Source organism: Salmo trutta, chromosome 6 (assembly GCF_901001165.1).
Source record: "Salmo trutta chromosome 6, fSalTru1.1, whole genome shotgun sequence".
NCBI lineage: Eukaryota > Metazoa > Chordata > Actinopteri > Salmoniformes > Salmonidae > Salmo > Salmo trutta.
Window position 1 is genome coordinate 17,826,781 of NC_042962.1, and position 15,792 is coordinate 17,842,572.

At 40.5% G+C, this 15,792-nt stretch overlaps 1 protein-coding gene across 2 annotated transcripts in view; it reads right to left on the reverse strand.

The window, feature by feature from the left end:
* Positions 1–15,302, reverse strand: part of xylb (xylulokinase homolog (H. influenzae)) — a 71,991-nt gene extending 56,689 nt beyond the window's left edge. Inside the window, exons 1-12 of one of the 2 annotated variants that reach the window (XM_029755535.1) lie at positions 15,175–15,302; positions 14,662–14,744; positions 14,396–14,465; positions 13,402–13,482; positions 13,210–13,296; positions 12,208–12,336; positions 11,936–12,001; positions 11,567–11,639; positions 9,914–10,032; positions 7,597–7,678; positions 5,181–5,221; positions 1,934–2,049 (exon numbers count right to left, since the gene is read on the reverse strand). In XM_029755535.1, the coding sequence (XP_029611395.1) occupies positions 1,934–2,049; positions 5,181–5,221; positions 7,597–7,678; positions 9,914–10,032; positions 11,567–11,639; positions 11,936–12,001; positions 12,208–12,336; positions 13,210–13,296; positions 13,402–13,482; positions 14,396–14,465; positions 14,662–14,744; positions 15,175–15,228 (1,001 nt within the window). In that variant the 5' untranslated portion in view covers positions 15,229–15,302. Of the gene's footprint in view, positions 1–1,933; positions 2,050–5,180; positions 5,222–7,596; positions 7,679–9,913; positions 10,033–11,566; positions 11,640–11,935; positions 12,002–12,207; positions 12,337–13,209; positions 13,297–13,401; positions 13,483–14,395; positions 14,466–14,661; positions 14,745–15,174 lie in introns of those variants that run through there. The other variant, XM_029755536.1, reaches the window with a different exon arrangement.
* Positions 15,303–15,792: the final 490 nt, after the last annotated feature.

Below are 15,792 nucleotides of genomic sequence, written 5' to 3' on the forward strand. Positions count from 1 at the left end.
TAATCTTTGTCATGTATCATGTACAGTGCATTCGGAAAGTATTCAGACCCCTTGACTTTTCCCCACATTTTGTTACGTTACAGCCTTATTCTAAAATTGATTAAATTATTATTTTTCCTCGTCAATCTACACACAATACCCCATAAACAAAGCAAAAAACGTATTAAAAATAAAAAACAAAAATACCTTATTTACATAAGTATTCAGACCCTTTGCTATGAGACTCGAAAATGAGCTCAGGTGCATCCTGTTTCCATTGATCATCCTTGAGATGTTTCTACAACTTGATTGAAGTCTACCTGTGGTAATTGATTGGACATGATTTGGAAAGGCACACACCTGTCTATATAAGGTCCCACAGTTGACAGTGCATGTCAGAGCAAAAATCAAGCTCTGAGGTCAAAGGAATTGTCTGTAGAGCCCCCGGGACAGGATTGTGTCGAGGCACAGATCTGGGGAAGGGTACCAGCACTGAAGGTCCCCAAGAACACAGTGGCCTCCATCATTCTTAAATGGAGACTCTTCCTAGCGCTGGCCTCCCAGCCAAACTGAGCAATCAGGGGAGAAGGGCTTTGGTCAGGGAGGTGACCAAGAACCTGATGGTCACTCTGACAGAGCTCCAGAGTTCCTCTGTGGAGATGGGAGAACCTTCCAGAAGGGCAACCATCTCTGCAGCACTCCACCAATCAGGACTTTATGGTAGAGTGGACAGATGGAAGCCACTCCTCAGTAAAAGGGTCAGCAGCCCACTTAGAGTTTGCCAAAATGCACCTAAAGTACTCTCAGACCATGAGAAACAAGATTATCTGGTCTGAATTCCAAGCGTCACGTCTGGAAGAACCCTGGCACCATCCCTATGGTGAAGCATGGTGGTGGCATTATCATGCTGTTGGGGTGTCTTTCAGCGGCAGGGACTGGGAGACTAGTCAGGATCGAGGAAAAGATGAACGGAGCAAAGTACAGAGAGATCTTTAATGAAAACCTGCCCCATAGCACTCAGGACCTCAGACTGGGGCGAAGGTTCACCTTCCAACAGGACAATGACCTTAAGCACACAGCCAAGACAACGCAGGAGTGGCTTCTGAATGTCCTTGAGTGGCCCAGCCAGAGCCTGGACTTGAACCCGATCGAACATCTCTGGAGAGACCTGAAAATAGCTGTGCAGCGACACTCCCCATCCAACCTGACAGAGCTTGAGGATCTGCAGAGAAGAATGTGAGAAACTCCCCAAATACAGGTGTGCAAAGCTTGTAGCATCATACCCAAGGAGACTCGAGGCTGTAATCACTGCCAAAGGTGCTTCAACAAACTACTGAGTAAAGGGTCTGAATACTTATGTGAATGTGATAGTTCAGTTTTTATTTGACATGCAAAAATGTCTAAAAACCTGTTTTTGCTTTGTCATGATGGGGTATTGTGTGTAGATTGATGAGGAAAAAAACGATTTAATACATTTTAGAATAAGGCTGTAACGTAACAAAATGTGAAAAAAGTCAAGGGGTCTGAATACTTTCCGAACGCACTGTACCTGAATGCCTCAGAGAAAGAGCTAAGTTGTTCAATAAATGATACTTCACTAAGAGAACTGAGTCTATAGGCTTAGTCTACATTTTTATTTTAGTCATTTGGCAGACGCTCTTATCCAGAGCGACTTACAGTAGTGAATGCATACATTTCATTTCGTGCATTTAAAAAAAAAAAAGTTGTACTGTGGCTAAACCCTACTCTATAGACCTACTGCACCTCCATGGTCTGTTTCTGCAAAGCCACACTGTTTCTGCTTATGTAAGTTCTCAGAGCGTATTGGCTCTAGATCTATTGTGACGGGATGTGGCGCTTCTTCACCATTTGTTAAATGTATACCATTCTAATGTGAACTGCGGGGGAACTACTTTGTTTCTGAAGACGTGGGGGTAGTGTGGGAGGTGTTTACCATATCAAAGCCATATAGGAAGGGCGGTCCACTGGGTTGCAGAAGATGTGTCCTTCCACTGTGGGCCTCGGCTCTTTGATCCACAGGAAGACTGTGTCGCTAGTACCAAGACTCACCTGGGAGTGAGGAAGATAGGAAGACGGAAGGAGAAACAACTTATATAACCACTTATATAACATATACCTGAGTGTACAAAACATTAGGAACACATGCTCTTTCCATGACAGACTGACCAGGTGAAACCAGGTGAAAGCTATGATCGATTTTTGATGTGACTTGTTAAATCCACTTCAATCGGTGTAGGTGAAGGAGGAGGAGACAGGTTAAAGAAGTATTTTTAACAGACACTACATCAAAGGGAAAATTCAAAATGTTGACACTCTCCCTGTACAATATTCGTTTTATGATTTGCTACATCGCCCTCCCAACTCAACACACCTCCTCTCACAGTTTGTCAAATACATAAAGGCCTCTACTAGTCATCTCATGGAGACCTGGGGTAAAGAGTAAAATAGAGATCTCAGATGATCTATGGGGAGAAGCACTGTCTAGAATTCACTCCTGTTCTGTCAATGCCAGATATCAATTGATACAATACATAGTCAGGCATAGACTTCGCTACTCCAAAACCAAAGACCCCACGTCTCCCCACTGTGTGACACTGTGTGAAAAATGTAAAGCCTCAGAGGGTTCATTAACTCATCTTTTTTGGCTCTGCCCCCTAACTTAATCATTTTTGGAGGAGCATCTTTGATTGGTATTCAAAAGGTATATGAGAGGGCCATTGACCCTGACGCAGAACTCACTCTCTTTGGCTGCTCAGAGTCTCTTCTAAGATTGTCCAATTAGGAACAACAGGCTCTGATGTTTGGAATGGTGGCGGCAAAAAAAAATGATCCTCACAGAATGGAAGTCACCCACCCAACCTCGCTTCCATAGATGGTTAGCAGAAATGATTAAGACCATTAACTTGTAAAATATGAGTTTTTTCAGGACTAACTCCTCCAACAGATTTCTCAAGGTTTGGGGTCTGTTTCTGGACCGTCTGGACAGAGACTGATTGTGAACATTGACTAGGAATGCTTACTGTTGTTGTAACTGTCAATGTTGCTCTATTCTTGTCCCATGTCTTGCTTAAGCAATACTTCATTTCATGTCTTGCAGCTGTGTTTTTTGGTTATTTTTTTGTGTGCTTTTGTTTTGTGCTAAATTGCAAAAGAAAATCCTTTCATTTTTAAGCCTTGAGACAATTGGGACATGTAGTGTTTATGTGTGCTATTCAGTGAATGTGTCAAGAACTGCAATTCTGCTGGGTTTTCACACTCAAGTTTCTCATGTGTATCAAGAATTGCACACCACACAAAGGACATCCAGCCAACTTGACACAACTGTGGGAAGAATTGGAATCAACCTTGTAGAGTCCAGGGCAAAAGGGATAGGGGGGATTTATGTTAAAAGTTGGGTAAACAAAATATGAAATTCCCTTATGCTGTTTATGACCACGAGAATATGTTTTTTTGGGGGGGGGGGGACATTTCTCCCTGCTCTCTTCATCCACTCATACAGGAGTATTAATGCTGCAATATGTAACTTTTTGGCAAACAAACCAAGTTCACATATTTTACTAGGCAGGTCAGTTAAGAACAAATTCTTATTTTCAGGGGCAGAACGACAGATTTGTACCTTGTCAGCTCGGGGATTTCAACTTGCAACCTTTCGGTTACTAGTCCAATGCTCTAACCACTAGGCTACTCTGCCACCCCAAATAATATGTGGGTTATAGATCTGTCATTCTCAATGAAAGCAAGTCTAAGAAGTCTAATCTGTTCTATGTGCACTATTTCTATGATTCCAGTGCTTAAGTTTTGTTTTTGCATCTTTTACTTTCGGTTTTGAACACTAAAATACAATATTTTGGGAAATAATTTTTCACAGAGGTTTAGATGGTACAATGATTCTCTACACTATACTTGCTTGTTTTGTCACATAAACTGAAATTAGGCGAACTATAAAACAATTTGCAACCAGCAAATGGCAGAGCGATTTCTGCATAAAGCATCTTTAAATGGCAAGTGCAATAATTTGGTAAAAAATAAATTACAATAATATTTCTTTTTTTTCCCATTGTGATTTATCAGGGGGTGCTGCAGCAACCTCAGCACCCCTACTTCCCGCGGCTATGACGTTGATTACTTTTTTCAAATCCAATCAGTTTTCCACATGGATTCAACGTCATCACATTACATTTTTTGGTTTAAATGATGTGGAAACAACGTTGATTCAACCAGTTTTTGCCCAGTGGGTTGCTTCTTAGCAAAGAGCTATTTCTCAAGCAAGAATTTTGCTAGGACTGTCTGGGAGTGATCTGAGTGGGGAGAGAAATGGAAAACTAGCTGTTATTGGCAGAGGATTGGAACTTTGGTTGAACTTTTCTTATTATCTATTAACTAATTTACCACCTGGTGATGTCACCTGACAGGCCAAAACTCCATCGCACTAAAAATGGCAGAAATTTCAGTTGGTCTTTTCAAACTGCTTTTACACTAAAATGGCATTATCATAATTTTCACAATTCTACAGTATTATTACAACCTCAGTGTGGAAATATATATAAAACACAGGAAATCACATTTTTGACTGCAATGAGCCTTTAAGTGAAGACATGCAAAACAAAATCTGATTAGAGTAAGTGAATTATATTTGGTTGTAGGTTTCTGAAGTGATTTCAAAGCCGGTAGTCAAAGCGCATCTCGAAAAATGTGTGATTCCCTCATTTAGGTGAAGTTCAAAGCGAGCGCTGTAATGCGTTTAATGCGTTCATTCTACCAAGTGTTCCGTTTGATGATGAAAACAGCTTGATATTGCTCCTCGTCGGACAATGGCGGACCTCTTGGCATGAATGATTTAATGCCATGAAACCTCCATGTGGTCCTTAACATGGCTTCCTTGCACCATACTACTCTACTGCTGCAGCTAAAGAGGCTGTATGGAAGTTTAGTTGTAAATTGTTCACCTCAATAATATTAATCAATTTCTTATCTCCTAAAACGACAACATCCTTGCTCATGGGTCTGGGGAGGTATGCCCTTGTGTCCAATGAGGTAATTTCTGAGTAGCCTCAGAAGCAAGAGTTCTGTACCTCTTTAAGCACTGAAATGCAACTTGATAGCATTTGAGCCCTATACCCTTTAATTGGATATGATATGATGTATTGTGCTTGAGCAGAAAGAAAGATGAAAGGTCTTACGGCTATGTCTCCTTCCTGTAACCTCATCCCAGCCAGGGACCCTGGAATAAGAAATGAAAACAGCATTCAGACTTGAAACACATTAATTGAAGATTGAAAGCCAGTAAGAAAGTCTAGTTCCCTTTAGCCCACGTTCCATTCATCTCTCTTGACTTTGTCCTTTAAAATGGGATGCGTCTGCACAACATAGACACAACATAGACACTCTCAGATCTACTTGAGTCACTGAACATGCAGTACCGTATTGAGACGTTTAATTTCAATTCCATCCGCAGACTGTGACCTAAGGTACACTCTTAGAAAAAAAAGGTGCAATCTGAAACCAAAAAGGGTTTATTGGCTGTCCCCATGGGAAAACCCTTAAGAACCCCTTTTGGTTCCATGTAAAACCCTTTTGGTTGCAGGTAGAACCTCTTTTGGGTTCCATGTAGAACCCTTTCGACAGAGGGTTCTACATGGAACCCAAAACAGTTCTACCTTGAACCAAAAAGGGTTATCCTATGGGGTGTATATACCGTATATTGTCATTGTTCTGTATGGACAACAAGGTTTACAGGTATGGCCCATAACGAGGTATACAGGTACGGCCTATAACGAGGTATACAGGTACGGCCCATAACGAGGTATACAGGTACGGCCCATAACGAGGTATACAGGTATGGCCCATAACGAGGTATACAGGTACGGCCCATAACGAGGTATACAGGTACGGCCCATAACGAGGTATACAGGTATGGCCCATAACGAGGTATACAGGTATGGCCCACAACGAGGTATACAGGTATGGCCCATAACAAGTCCCAAATTCTGCTGTTGAGTTGGGAGTTGCTGGGCAGATCTTTTACATGTTTTAATTTTGGGGGCTTCAGAGGGCGGACCTGGTGGAAAGATTTATTAATTCCAGTCTATTGGATTTCTTGGTGACCTTGCATAGAGTGTTAAATCAATCTTTCCCATGCTGTGACGCATACACACGCAGGCCCCTGAAAGGACGACAGTCCCAAGAAAAATGGCCCTCGGACTGGATTCTCATTTCAATTCTTCACCGGCGTTCAAGTCTGAAGCTTAGGAATAATTTTGAGAATTTCATATCTGTCATTGACCTTAAAAAATGGTTTGCTGCGATGATTTATTGGAATGTAGTAGTATAAATATATTGATAAGTCGACATCTTTATGTATTAGTGTGTAGAATAAATACAATCCATATACCTTCCTGAGCTACTAAATCATTCTCAAATCTGGATGAAAATATGAGGGCTTGTTTAGGCAAGACACAGCGGTCATGGACATGTAGTTTACCTCAATATTTCTGTCCCTTCATATCTCAGAAAATTCATTCAAGTGAGTTTTTTGCATACATGATAACTATTAATGATACTCTTATCTACATATCAATCAACAAACAATTTGAATTAAATTACTGAATGCACCATGGCTCTTCAAATCTTAGCATAAGCCCCTGCACTGATCAACTAGCCTAATCAATTATTACAATGATCAACTAGTATAAATACGATGACAGCCATCTCACTGTCTAGTCTAGGCATTCATAACAAACTCCTTATGTATCCTGCCTCCCCTTCATCTACTATATCACACCATTAATAATATTTCATTATATCCAGGCAATTTCAAAACGGTATCAATTAGCCCATTGGCTATTGTTTGGCTGCTCAAACCGAGCTGTGCTGAAAGAGCTAAATCTCAACCGACTGTGCCAGACTCCCTCACACGACCACCGTCTGGGCGTCGCCCGCCTTTTAATTGGTCGTAAAGCCCCTTTTATGCAGATGACTGCTGAGCGGACTAGCAGAGAGGAGAGTGGCCTAGGCTTGTTTCAGTGTTTACGCGGCATTTCATTGAAAAAGCAGAGTCACCACCTCTAGTCTACAGACACGGGCAGCACACGGCACAAGTCGCATGGCGATAGTCTTAAATGCATAGTTTGGGTTTTTGGCAATGAGCTGTACCCAAAAATGTTCAGTCATTGTGTTAAACTAGTTAGCATTGGCTCGCAAAACTCAAATTTCCTTCATACTGGACGCAGAGACATAAAAAAATTGTATCCACGAGTTCATCTGACTCTGGGGAAATATATAAAGAGCTTCATTGCCAAAATCCCAAACTATCCCTTTAAACCAGTGCCGCTTGCTTGGCGAGGGACCAGCTCTTCTCTCCGTTCATCAGGTTTATATCAAGCTGCCTGGGAGGAGGGCGAACATGTGACCACCGCCGCCAAACACTCATTAGAATCTGCACAACATCCATGTGTAGGATAGGAGGAGTGGAGGAGGATCACTGGAGCAGATCAATGCAGTCAGTACAGTGCTACTGCCACCCGGTGGCCAGATGACGGAAAATAGAAAACAGAGGCCCCTGACAAAGACAGCATCAGAGCATGATAAAGCTCTTACCTGGGTTATCCCCAGTGAATGCCACCACTTTGCAGTCCTCTGGGAAGCCATAACGAGTGACATGGTAAGGAGAGAGGAGGCCCTGTGGAGGGGAACCAGGTGAGGTTAGGGTTTATAGAAGAGGATGAGGAATAAAGAGATGTGAACAGTCCAATGTTAGCTTTAGCAGTTCAACAGTCATCAGCGTTTCCTATGGATATTGTGCAATGGAATCAGTCCTTGACTTTTCCTAAATAACTAGAATAGACATGAACCATGTAAGCTGGGCTAAAGGTCACACATTTATCTGCACGGTATAGATGCGGTAAGACAAGATTGGCACACATTCAAGAAGTCTGATCTAACAAAGTAGATATTCGTCAACTCCGTCATGATTTATGTATTGTAACAGGCCCAGAATGTGATTACTTAAGTCCGATTTTGATATATTTGGCTGTTTTCGCTGCATAACAACATGTAGAAGTTGTCCCTTTTCAAGTTTTGAAGAAGTGACTGCTAAATACTAACTCCCGCTCGCATAAACTGGTTAGCATAACTAGCATAAAGAAATCGCTGGTGGTAGTCACATTTGTTTTTAACTGTAATGCAGTTGATTGGCAACGATGACATGAACATGTGTTGGGGTTGACATCCATACAAGCATTATACTCCGATTTTTACCTCAACATGAAATACACATATAAACAATAGAGTTTTGATGGATGGCAATGAGGAGACTCGGGATCTTACCCCCACGGCCCTTTCCCCCACGCGTTTCCATGGCAACTCCATTGTTTTGGTCGAGTTCGATTTGATCACATCTATGTTTGTTAGCTAGCCAGCCACCAGTTTTAGAGCAATTATTCTGTTAATTTTTCAACTTAAATGCCAAAATGCCAACATTCCATTCAAACAATGCACTCAATCCACAGCCACACATTGGCTAAAATCAGTTGATGATAGGACTTACTGTAGACAAGTTGTAAAACGACTGATATTGTATCATATAATAGCACTAACTTTCCCAAACATTTATGGTCTGTTTACATATATTTTAAGGCTATATATACAGAAAGTGTATAAAACCATAAACTGTATTTATAATTATATGACAATATTTTAGGTTGACAATTATATTACACAATTTCTGATACATCACATGCCTTACTTGTATTTAACTGCATAAATAAAATCAGGATTATGTCTCTACTATGTCAGTACATCACTGGGGCCAAGCTTCCTGCCATCCAGGACCTATATACTAAAAAATTGTCAGACTCCAGTCACCCAAGTCATAGACTGTTTTCTCTGCTACCGCACGGCAAGCGATACCGGAGCGCCAAGTCTAGTACCAAAAGTCTCCTTAACAGCTTCTGCCCCCAAGCCATTAGACTGCTGAACAATTAATCAAATGGCCACCGGACTATTTACAGTGACAACCCCCCCCCCCCATTTGTTTTGTACACTGCTGCTACTCACTGTTTATTATCTATGCATAGTCACTTCACCCCTACCTCCATGTACAAATGATCTAGACTAACCTGTACCCCTTCTATATAGCCTTTGTTATTGTATTACTTTTTATTTGATTTTTTACTTTAGTTTGTAAGTAAGCATTTCACGGTAAGGCCGTTTCAGATAGATTGAGGTTTCCAAAACACGTAGCTTTGCCAAATAACTCTCAAAATTGGAGATTAGCTCTTGTTTTAAAAAAATATATATTTGTCTAAGAACAACCTCTGTTTCTGTGCCCTCCACACGTGAGCATGCAGTAGCAGATCGCCTACAGTAACATAAACTAAGGAAAATACTTTTGTTCATAGAATTTAAAAAAAATTGTATTCTAATGTTACCCAAGACCTTTATAAACACAACCAAAGGATACGTTTTCCGATAGTATATATGAAATTAATTTATTAGACTGTTAGAATGTTGCAGACAAAATGGCTGTTCATTGGCGTAGTACGGGGCTAGTGAGGCCCGGCAGTTCCAAAGACAAACAGGTGGAGCTGGGACGAAAGCCTTGATGGCCCCAGTTCTTTATCCAATTATTGCCGGAGCCCTCAGGCTGACCTACAACTATTTAAATACAAACATTTGAATATGAGGTGATACGATGGATATTATGTAGCCTACATGACCTGACCCAAGGACTTGCAACTGAAGAATTCACCAAAAACGTACTTATTTTACAATGAAAATGTAAAACAACCTTCCACAGCCCATTCAAAAGTCAAAAGTTGATTTGCATTCCTTATCAGTTGCCCAGCCAGGAGAATAGACAAAAAATATCAACACATGGTCAAGAACCATGATACTGCATATAGGGGTATCTCACCAAGACAGCTGAAGAATGCACAAGGGCTCCCAGCCTCTCCTCCAGGTGAGGAGCAGTAGCCTCAAGACAGGAGTCTGCCCACTGTTTGCTGAATATGTCCATCAAATTCATCCCTGAACCTTAATAAAGGAGAAGAATGAACATGTCACGAATCAGAACGACTGATCAAGCCTTTCCAAAGAACATAGAATATACAGTGCACCTCAATGGAAGTCAGTTTTATTAGAATGCGGATCACGGAACCGAGTGTAACAAATGTTTGGGTAACCCTTAATAATGACTTTCATTAAAAATCATGAATAAACTATTAATACACTTTCTATGCATAAGTATTTCATTATTTCTATACATTTATAAACATTGAAATTGTCTTATTATAAATGTTTTTATTAACTAAATCCAATCTCACTAATCTGAATTTATGTTATTCATAAACTGTAATGTATGTTATCACAGCACTGTGGTATACTTCTACGTATATGCCAGATATCGTTGTGCTGATAGACTAGAATGTCATGTGCAAATTGTCACAACTACTGTAATCTTCCTGTATGATAAACAAGACATTTCCCTCATATTGCCCTGTTGTATATTGTAACGAAATTCAGGTGAAAAACAGGCTACATGACTTGATTACAATGTCAACCTGGTTTCAGTGCTGCTGATAACAGATGGAGAAAAATCCCTTGGCGACCTTATTGCACAAACACAATGATGAATGTTATCCAGCAGACCTTAAAAGAATGGTTCTGCCAGGTAAAAACATTGTAATGAAGTAAGTGTCAGAGATAAGTTCGAGCCAACTTGGAGAGTTAACCCACTGTGTTCCCATAGTAGGTGATGTTTCAAGCATGCTGGGGTAAAGTAATATGGTCTGAAACAGCTAACTCTTTAAGGATTTGTTTATTTTTGTATTTAACCTTTATTTAACTAGGCAAGTCAGTTAAGAACAAATTGTTATTTACAATAACAGCCTACCAAAAGGCAAAAGGCCTCGTGCGGGGACAGGGGCTGGGATTTAAATAAAGAAGAAAATATATTTAAAAAATAGGACAAAGCACACATCACGACGAGAGACAACAGAATACTACATAAAGAGAGACCTAAGACAACAGCATAGCAAGGCAGCAACACATGACAACACAGCATGGCAGCAACACAACATGACAGCAGCACAACATGGTACAAACATTATTGGGCACAGACAACAGCACAAAGTGCAAGAAGGTAGTGACAGCAATACATCACGCAAAGCAGCCACAACTGTCAATAAGAGTGTCCATGATTGAGTCTTTGAAGGAAGAGATTGACATAAAACTGTTTAAGGATCTTCACTCCCAAGGTATTTGTTCCATAGTAGTTGTACTTAAATGTTATATTATAACATGTTATAATGCAGGATAACTTTATTTTAGGGTAATGTTTGCACTAGTATTTACAATGAAATGATGTGCTACCAATAGGTACATTCTTGTGCTAAGTGGTAACTAAACTGATAACAAATTGTACATGCAGTACTCATTTGTTTTAATAAATCCCAAAGAGAAACAAAAAAGTGAAACATAGCTTACTATTGTGTAGTAATTTCTGTACCATACAATAAAGTGCTACCGATAACAAAATCATCATTAACCATTATCATCAGTACCTTACCGTCACTGTAATCAATAGCTGCATAGCTGCCCAGGAAGAGAGAGGCAGCAAAGCTGCTGACCAATGAGATTCTCTAAAGTGAAGAGCAAAAAAAGAAGGGGGGAAATATTTCAGACAATTACAGAACTAGTGAAATTCTATCTAAAATTCTATTGATCTTTCCTACTAAATCAACACAGAATATGTTCCACAAAGAGAGCAGAATTATCTGGCATTTTTAGAGCCCTATTTACCTTAATTTATTGAATTCACACAGATATGCGACCTAGAGTAGTTTACCAATGGAGCATATAAATCATTGGATTTAACATAAGACAATGGGGAATGGTGATAGCAGGCAAGTAAAATGAGCACGGCATGTCACCTCACCTCTGTGTCCTCGTACTTCTCTGGTTGGGCCTTGTAAATCTTGGCGATCTGATTTCCAGTGAAACGCTGAAAGGTAATGTTATAGAATTGATAAAAAAGGTCAGCGCCTTTAGTAAATATTGGATCCCCCACATACGTGTACAGGTGTTACCTGTGTCCATATCACTTGGAGACATGTATGATTGAAGTTACTTGTAAACAATGAGTAAAGTAAGTGTCAATTAAGTCAATCCATCAAATCCATCCAGTCAAGGAAACTGAGTCTTCCTCACCTCATAGGCCCGGGAGCCTGTGATGTCTGCAACTCTCTGAGCGCCACCTACTGCTGTCTCCAGGTACTGACACTGCTCTGTAGTGCTGGAGTCCATCCACACTGGACTATCTGACACTGCAAAACCACCCTGTTGGCACAAGTACAGGCATAATGTATCAATATACAAACTGAGAAATCAGATGACAAGAAACTAGCTTATTTATTGCAATCCATGGAATCACTTAATAGAAGTGGAACATGCACAACTAAAATGTATTCAATAAACAAAGTGTTTGAATGAATCAAAACAACTACTAATCAACTAACTACTGTAATACTCTCAAAATATATATCAAGGCATTCAAAGACAAGAACAAATTTGGAAGAGAACCAGGTTTGAGACAAAATGTTCATAGAAACGCCTTCTCATGGTCCTTTTAGACTTGCAAACTCACTGATGTAAAAAGGAGGCCCTTCAGCTTAGTATTAACTGAATAATCCTCAGGGTTTGATTGTACTGTTGGATTAATGAACAAACATTGGGCTATAGGGTTGGCTGTGCCTGCAATGTATCAAAGGATGTGGCAAATGTGTTTTTTTCCTCCCCCACACAAGGAAGGTAATGTATTAACTTTTAACCAGGCGGACACCGCCTATTTGACATTTGCCAAAAACAGGGCACTGTATTTCAAATCAAGTGGTGCATGTAATTTGTGCTTGTTGCTGATACTGAACTGTATGTGAAAAATGAAATGCTTCTACACCTGCATTGCTTGCTGTTTGGGGTTTTTAGGCTGGGTTTCTGTACAGCACTTTGAGATATCAGCTGATGTAAGAAGGGCTTTATAAATAAATTTGATTTGATGGGACGATGAAGTTGACTATCAAAAATGGGAGATAATTGTTTTATCTGGCATGTCACTAGCAAACATGCACTCTACTCTGCTGTAGTAATAAACATAAAGGACAACCAGAGAGTATAGAATCTCTCCCTGCTACTGCCATGTATGGGACCACCTACCTTCAGAAGTTCATGCAAACTTTTTCCTGGATGGAGATCCCTGAGAACTTGGTTGGTCCCTTTCCTCCAATACACACTGCCATGTTGCTGTAAAAACCAAGGCAATGATGAAATACAATACATGTAATGCCTGACTGTATTCAAAATACACAATGGAGCACTATAATAGAGTACTAGTAATAGTCCACACACCTGGCCACTCCCAGATAGAGCTTTCACACGCGAGAAGTCAAATCCTGCATTCTTCATCTTGCCAAGGATCAGGTCAAGTGCCTGGGAAATCACCATGGAATTGCTCAGTTAAAAATCACAGGACTAAAACATGCTCAGCTCTGCCAATGGCATCCTTATTACGCATAGATTGCTCTTGAATCTGATCTTGGTGACTATTGATTCAAAGTGTTGTGTATTTCTGCTGAAGACCACCCTGCATCCTACTGCTGGCTTGCTTCTGAAGCTAAGCAGGGTTGGTCCTGGTCAGTCCTTGGATGGGAGACCAGATGCTGCTGAAAGTGGTGTTGGAGGGCCAGTAGGAGGCACTCTTTCCTCTGGTCTAAAAAAATATCCCAATGCCCCAGGGCAGTGATTGGGGACATTGCCCTGTGTAGGGTGCTGTCTTTCAGATGGGACATTAAACGGGTGTCCTGACTCTATGAGGTCATTAAAGATCCCATTGCACTTATTGTAAGAGTAGGGGTGTTAACCCTGGTGTCCTGGCCAAATTCCCAATCTGGCACTCATACCATCACAGCCACCTAATCATCCCCAGCTTACAATTGGCTCATTCATCCCCCTCTGAAACTATTCCCCAGGTTGTTGCTGTAAATGAGAATGTGTTCTCAGTCAACTTACCTGGTCAAATAATTTAAAAAAGATAACAGTGAGTAGTTACTTACAAAGAGAGATATCTTCCCAAAATTAGAATTAACTGCAGTTTAATAATATTAGTTTAATCAACCATGCAGTGTAATGCATTTGTTACAACACTTTGGGGAATTTTATTGCTGTAGGCCCTACCTTTGAACTCAACGGAATAACAGCTTAGATGGAAGTTAATTCAGTACTTCAGCTATGCAATGGTTTGAGAGTGAGCAGACCACTGAGCTACTAGTACTTTTACTGAGTACTAGTGAAGTATTCACTGTGCAGTGCACTAATAAGTAGTAAAGTATTCATGGTGGACTACCTTTACCCACATGAGCACAGGAGATGTGACAGTCAGACTGTCTGCATGGATATGGACCCCTCCCTGAGTCCTGGGGAGATATGAAAAGATAGAAGTCAGTTTCATGGACTAATTCCAAACTGTGTTGACTAGCCTACTATCAAGGGTGTAGGATTTGCCCGCCTTGGAATTGTGCTGCTATTGTCGGGAGGACATAGCTATTTATCAGTTGGCAGCACACATATCATCCTACACATTATGAAATGTATTTTTTTATTTTGTGTTACCCGAATTCTGGCAGTTCACTGTCAAACTGCACACTGTCCTGGTGGACAACACTGAGGTTCCCATCAACAGCAACCACCTTCAGCTGAACACATTGGGGAAATGGGTTGAGTAAGTTTAGGAGCTACAGTAGGATACAGGAACAGAAGTGCCTGCTTTGCAGCCAATGTAGTAGGAAGAATGGCAAAATGTTATGAAATAAGCAATTCAATGTTTGGCTAGGCTAAGTCCGAAGTCCAGTGGAATGAAAGGAGAAAACATGTCACGCGCATTTAATTTATTAATGAATGCCAGAACCACTAAATATTGCTTATGTAGCATGGTACACATGGGTTATTTGAAAGGCTATCTTCCCGTAGGCCTATGCTATGTCAAATGTTCCAGATGAGCCTTCATTTGTAGCCGCTGATTCATCGTTTTCTCTCTTCTTCCGTGTTACACAAAGTCTACGCGTCTGCGTATAGGCAATATTGCAAACAGAACGACGTAAAGCATGCATTATAATCTGAACCTACTTGTTGAGTGCTGAAATCAAACCCCAGGTAAAATGAGTCGGTGGACGTAGCCATTGTAGTCAACACATAGTTCTGCGTCCTAAAACTGGAAGTGCAACACTGTATCGCTGTTTCTGAACAGTGCACACAGGGTTCATGTTTAAAGGTGCAGCGCACTCCAAAAATGCAATATAGGCTGCAGTTAAAGACTCAAACTCTTCTAGCTATATCTTGCCTACGTTGCATTTTATTTAATCAGATACGCTCTGGTGAGTGGCTTTTTGAATACTTCATGACAAACGTCATAAACATTTACGACAAGCAAAAAATACTGTCTCTTTATATACTGAACAAAAATATAAACGAACATGTAAAGTGTTGGTCCCATGTTTCATGAGCTGAAATAAAAGAACACAGAATTTTTCTACATGCACAAAAAGTTTATTTCTCTCAAAGTATGTGCACAGATGTATTTAAATCCCTGTTACTGAACATTTCTCCTTTGCCAAGATAATCCATCCACTTGACAGGTGTGGCATATCAAGAAGCAGATTAAATAGCATGATCATTACACAGGTGCACCTTCTGCTGGGGACAATAAAAGGCCACTCTAAAATGTACAGTTTTGGTACACAACAC